Source organism: Macrobrachium nipponense, chromosome 5 (assembly GCF_015104395.2).
Source record: "Macrobrachium nipponense isolate FS-2020 chromosome 5, ASM1510439v2, whole genome shotgun sequence".
In the NCBI taxonomy this organism is placed as follows: Eukaryota; Metazoa; Arthropoda; class Malacostraca; order Decapoda; family Palaemonidae; genus Macrobrachium; species Macrobrachium nipponense.
In genome coordinates this window covers 109,789,788-109,795,787 of record NC_061107.1, presented here as the reverse complement: position 1 = coordinate 109,795,787, position 6,000 = coordinate 109,789,788, and the positions used below count along the sequence as shown (strand labels likewise).

Below are 6,000 nucleotides of genomic sequence, written 5' to 3'. Positions count from 1 at the left end.
CTTTGATAGTTGTTTTATCACCAAAAGTGCATTTAATCATGAAGTCGGTAAGAAAATTCAGTAATTTGTCGATATTTCTCAGCAAAATATCGCAAATATGCCAATTAACCAGGAATTATTGGTACATAAGGTCCATAGAGATATCCACGAATACATGAGTCCGCGATTAGTTGACATTGATTGTATATATAAATGCAAATGGATCAGACTGTTAGATCTGTTACATTTTTATTAACTGACAAGATTATATAATTAAAGATTGCCTTCAGATATTTTTTGACTAGGTTAGGCAGTCTCATGCTACATTGATAGTAATTACAGTAATTACAACATACAATTTCTTGTTGTCTTTGATTTGCAGTCAACTGATAAAAGCTTTTAATTGCTCTCTTACTTAGAGAAACTGTTAAAGTCAACCTTTTTTTTTACATGCATTGGTGAAAAGTAGTGGTTTACCCCTGCTGTATGGTTTGCGGAAGATAGCATCAGAATTTTCATCCATCTCCCATGAACATAGATTAAAAGCAGCAGGAGGAATGGTTTTTGGGGCTCTAACTTATAAGAGCAAAATAGTAAAGTTACTGTGCTTTATTTGTTATTGTTTAGGATACACGAATTATCCTTTGTTATATGGAAAGTTATCACTTTGAATGAGTCTATTGTACTTGTGCAAAACAGACTTAATATTACATGCATTAGAAGTATCTGATCTCTTTAGATAAATTTTGGAAATTTATTATGTTTCAGAGTCAGGGTTTCAAAACAGTGCTGTGAAAGATATTTTATCATTACGTAGTAGCGTTATCGTATTCGTGAATTTGTTTTAGACATGAGTGAAAAAATGTGATTTAATTACCTCAAGAACTGTTAGTTATTGATTGATTTTCACCTTGGAAAAAAGTTGATTATCATTGTCATTGTTTTAAATAATTTGAGCAGTTGATGAAGTGTTAAGCATTATGGTGTATCTGTGCATTGTTGTTGCTACTTAACCTAGGCTTTGAGTGAATTGTGTTTTTACCTTGATCGTAAAAGTGGATCCTCTTTCGACCCCTGAGGAGGAGGAGGAGGAGGAGTGTGGTGGTGGTGGTGGAGGTGGAGGCATTGGGGGTGTTGTGGGTTATGAGAGTGCCAGTGCCATTAGGGCTGGTCGGCTGGTGGGAGTCATCCACTTCGATGAGGAAGCCTTTGATGAAGTGTTGCTCTTGCGACATGAAGTGGAACAGGAACAAGAGGAGGATGAGGAGGAAGAGGAGGAAGAGGATCAAGATGATAACAATGACCTTGATGATGAGGAGCTAGATGGTGATGATGATGAGGATGAACAGTCCTCTTGGATTGTTCCCTTGCGACGGCCTCCTATTGCACCGCCACTCCCTCCTTCATCCCGCTCACGTTTGCCCGTGGGATCCATGCGGAAGCAGCCATCTGTACCGCCTCAGCCTCTAAGGACCCACTATGCCCCCTCTGCCAGATACCCTACTTATCGCCATCACCACCACCACCACCATCATTATCATCATCGTCAGCAGCAGTCATTAACAACAGTTTCCACTTCTAACTACTTATCAGTGTAAGTATTATGTTCCTTAAAGGTGATATCTTAAGCCTTTCAGGAATCATAATGTCCCTTGTATATGCATTTGCATGCTGCATAGTATGATGCAGTAATTATGTATTCCTCAATATGAAGATGATTCTTATTACAGGCTTTGACTCAAGAAGAAAACAAGAGTGAGATTAATACGTCCTCACACTAACTGTGAAATTGTGTTAAATCCTTGTTCAGAAAACTTCCCCAACATTAATAACCCCCTCCCCGGCATAACTGCACCAGCACCATTCACATATATCTTACATACCCACATATTATGATAGTAAAGCTTTTCTTTTGTAATACAGGCAGTCCCCTTTTAGCCCTGATAACTGGTTAATGGTGCTTCTGTTAGGTATATATATCGGTACCATAACATTATTATCAGCACCAATAACCAGAAATTGGTGCATTATGGTGCTGTTGCCAATTTTTTCATCGCTAGACAAGCGTCGTAAAACTGGATCACTGATAACCGAGTCTGCCAATAACCAGGTACTGCCTGTACCTCTTCTGTTTTTTATCTAGTATTTACCAGATGTCCCTCCCCTTCCTCCCAATGCTTTGCAAGAATACATATCATTTGGGATGAGACTTACCTACTGTTTAAGTTAGCTTATAGGGGAGGAGATATAAGCTAACTTGAATGAAGGTAAGTATCCAAATAATAAAATTTTTATTATGAAAATTTATATTTTTAATTAACTTACCATTTGCTTTGCTTTCTATATCTAATCACCTCAAAAAACACGAATTCATCCTTTTACCTATGGTAGCCTGTTTACTGTTCCTCCCTTCCCATCTTTCACATTTGTATGCCACATACACTAAGCAAGCCGTTCATCTCAGCAGCAACAACCTTTCTCCTCTCACAGTTTCTTCTGCCATTTACCTGTGACATGCCCATCAAAAATTTAATTAAGCCGTAATGCAATTTTAGACACAGGCTTCCTATTTGGATCCCAGTGATCTGTTTAGAAAAAAAAAACTGTTAGGTTTTGTGAAGATGCAAGATGAAGACAAAACAAATAAAAATGAAAATGAATGAAAAACTAATACCCAGCCATCAGACAGATTCACAGATCTGATAGTTTGCTACATTACTAAACTTGGATGCTCATGTTGCATTTAAAAAAGGCAAATGCAAAGATGCTTTAAAGCAGATCAGTAAATTATTTAAAACACTTGGGGTGGTGAATAATCAACATTATAATACTCTAGCTATATTAAACAGCAGTACTGTATTAGATTATGTTACTCAAGAATGCGAGGCAATATATCTGGTTTAACATTAAAATATCCTTTAAAAGTGTTTATTTACAATGAAAACTGAGGGTCTGCACTGTTACTTTTAAAATCTCCCAAATATGCAGTACATGACTTCAAGTTGAAAGCATTGGATACCTCATTGTCTCTACACCTTGACCTGGTGACTTTGTGAAGTGCAATAAAATTACAAGAGATTTTCCAACTAAAAGTTTGTTTGAGGAAAGAGATCTTCATAACCATTGTTTAGCCTTCCCAATACAGATACTCCTCTACTTATGAATGAGTTACGTTCTGAAAAGATGTTCATAAGTTCAACTTGGCATATGCGAAGTCAATAATATTTATGTTTTTTCATACTAAAACCCCAAAAGTAGTAGTTACTGTGTTTTATAGAGTATTATATTGATACAAATGACATATAAGACCTAATATTAATCATATTACAGTTGACCCTCCCGGGTATTCTCGGAGGATGTGTACCACAATCCCCGCAAATAGCTAAAATTCGTGATTACTTGAATCAATCAACATTTTGGGTGGCATCCATGGGGATGCATGGGGCCTTGATGAACTCATGCCACCACATTCTGTTTTGAGCTAACTCCTCAAGATCTCCCCAACACTCATCTTCTGCTTCCTGCCTGATTGTCTTCAACCACGTCTTCTTTGGCCTAGCTTTCTACCAAGGTTAACCCACCACAGTATATTTTGTACTATTCCCTGTCTTCTATACACATGGCCTAGCCACTTCCAGTGTGAGGACCTAACATACTCATTGACTGGCTGCACCCTGTACTTAAATACTTGAAACCCTTCTAAAAATGCTTAGAACTGGGTATTTTGATTGTTCTAACACAAAAAAAATACCTTCTAATAATGCTTATGCCTTAGTATTTCAATAGTTTTATAAAAAAAATTGCATTTAGTCATGAAAATTATATGAAAATACAGTAGTTAATTAGTGAATATTTATGAGTGGAAAATATTGCAAATCGGCGAATTTTCCGCAAATAATTTTCCATAGGGAAATTTGCAAATTGGTGAGTCTGCAAAACTGGAACCACGAATAGGGGGTTTGTCAACTGTATGATAATACAGTAACTGTAAAATACATTGGTACCTCTACATATGAAAGGCTCAACTTACGAAAACTCGAGATACGAAAGCAAATACAGCCAGTCCCCGGGTTACCACGGGGGTTCGTTCTTGAGACGCGTTGTAACCTGAAAATCGTCGTAAGCTGGAACATCATAAAAAAAATCCTAAGAAAACCTTAGTTTTAATGCTTTGGAAGCATTCAAAACTATGTAAACTGCATTCTTATTGCATTTTTCATAATAAAAACCTTCAAATATTGATTATTTTGCATTTTTGGAGTCATATTTCTTCTGCCAGATCAGCGTTGGAGGCGTCGTAACCCTGGAAATAATTTCTGTTGAATATAATTGAAAAGCGCCTTAACCTCGGAACGTCGTAAGCTGAACCGGTCATAACCTGGGGACTGCGTGTACGAAGATTTTTTTGGCTCTACATACGAAAATAGTTCAAGTTACAAAAGGTTGTTGCTGTGAAGTCCCGAGATTCGCCCGTACCACCGAGAACAATTTTAAAACTCGCACGCCGCCAACTGAGTAAACTGGCCACCATCCTCCCGCTCTCCCATTGGTTCCTGATGCTAGTCACCCCATAAGATCGTGCTCTCCTATTGGTCCGCATCTACCTCTTGTGCTCTATGTATTCTATTGGTAAAAGGATGCTGTAAATTGAAAAACTTATTCATGCAATCCATTTAATAAAATAATAAACAGTAGGTAAAGATAGAATAAAGAATAGAAATGAATGATTATTATACTGTTTGGTAGTTTCATTAGTTGAAGAGAGATAATGAAAATTTATGGCTTACTCTGTGCTAGGAAAAGTGATTGCTTGGCGATTGTTCGGTACTCGTAAGTGCTGAATGTAAACAAACGGTATGAAGGTTTTTAAAAATTTTTTTTTATTTGTGTATTATAGTTAATGATTAATTAATAATTATTTGAAATGAGTACATACTGATTATTTATACATTTTATTGGCATATTCTAAGCTTCTAGCTGCTTAGGTTTAGATGTCAGAATCATAGACTAGGCTACAGTAGCAACCGCTAACATAGGCTAGGCTTATTGCTAAGGGACTTATGCCAAAGTCCTGATATATGCAGTAAAAATGGGGTTGAATATTACTCAAGTATGTACAGTATTTTGCCTTTTTGGAGTCATATTTCTTCCGTCGGATTGGCGTCGTAACCCTAGAACATGTGTTGTAAGCCTGGAAATATAATTTACTGGGGTGTTTTTATAGGGCTTGGAACAGATTAGGCATTTTACACATAAAATGCGGTTCAAGATACAAAAAACTCATTAATTTCGTATCTCGAGGTACCACTGTACATGTACAGTTTTCTTACCTTTGAAACTGATGTTGTAGGCTTGTGGTTGATGGATGATGAGAGGGGGTGAGTGGTGTGGAATTAATGCAGGGTTGGTTGGTTGTCAACGACTTCTTTCTTTTCACTTTTGACAAGGATTTCTTCATCATTTTTTTCTTCATTTGAGGAGGAAGCAGTCATTGAAGGTGGGGAGGCTCTTGAGATTAAAGGCACTGGTTTAAAGAATTTGTCTATGGAAGTTTACAATGTGTTTCTTTCTTTTCATCGTATATGATATGATAACACTAGAGAGCATTGACTATTGTTGCTACTTTTGAGAATCTCTCAACAGTGGGGTGCTGACTCTCAAAAATTGACAATGCTTGTTCTAGAAGAGAAAAACCCCTCAGTCATCAATTTTGTTTCAAACTTCTTTATGGGAAGATGATGAACTGCTTTTGGTTCTACAAGATTTTTAATCAAATTAAAACTGGAACTGGAGTGACCAGCAAGCCTAGAGAAAAGTCAAAAGAGGAGAGAACAAAATAAACCATCAAAGTACCTTAAAACTAGTTTATTAACACTAATTCATGTACATATTTACTGGCGAGTTCAGGGTTTAGCTAAAAGATAATAACCAAATATATATAAAATGCAATGGCAGTTAACAACAAAATTAACAAGTCATCAAGATAACCAGATCCATACATTTGCTTAACACATTGTTAAA

The 6,000-nt window shown here is 36.7% G+C and overlaps 1 protein-coding gene across 1 annotated transcript in view; it reads left to right on the top strand.

Annotated features, from left to right (window-relative positions):
* The first annotated feature begins 1,004 nt into the window (after positions 1 to 1,004).
* LOC135215582 (SRSF protein kinase 1-like) overlaps positions 1,005 to 6,000 on the top strand; it is a 335,971-nt gene continuing 330,975 nt past the window's right edge. The window contains exon 1 of the mRNA XM_064250451.1: positions 1,005 to 1,573. Within this exon, the coding sequence (XP_064106521.1) occupies positions 1,413 to 1,573 (161 nt within the window). The 5' untranslated portion in view covers positions 1,005 to 1,412. The remainder of the gene's footprint in view (positions 1,574 to 6,000) is intronic.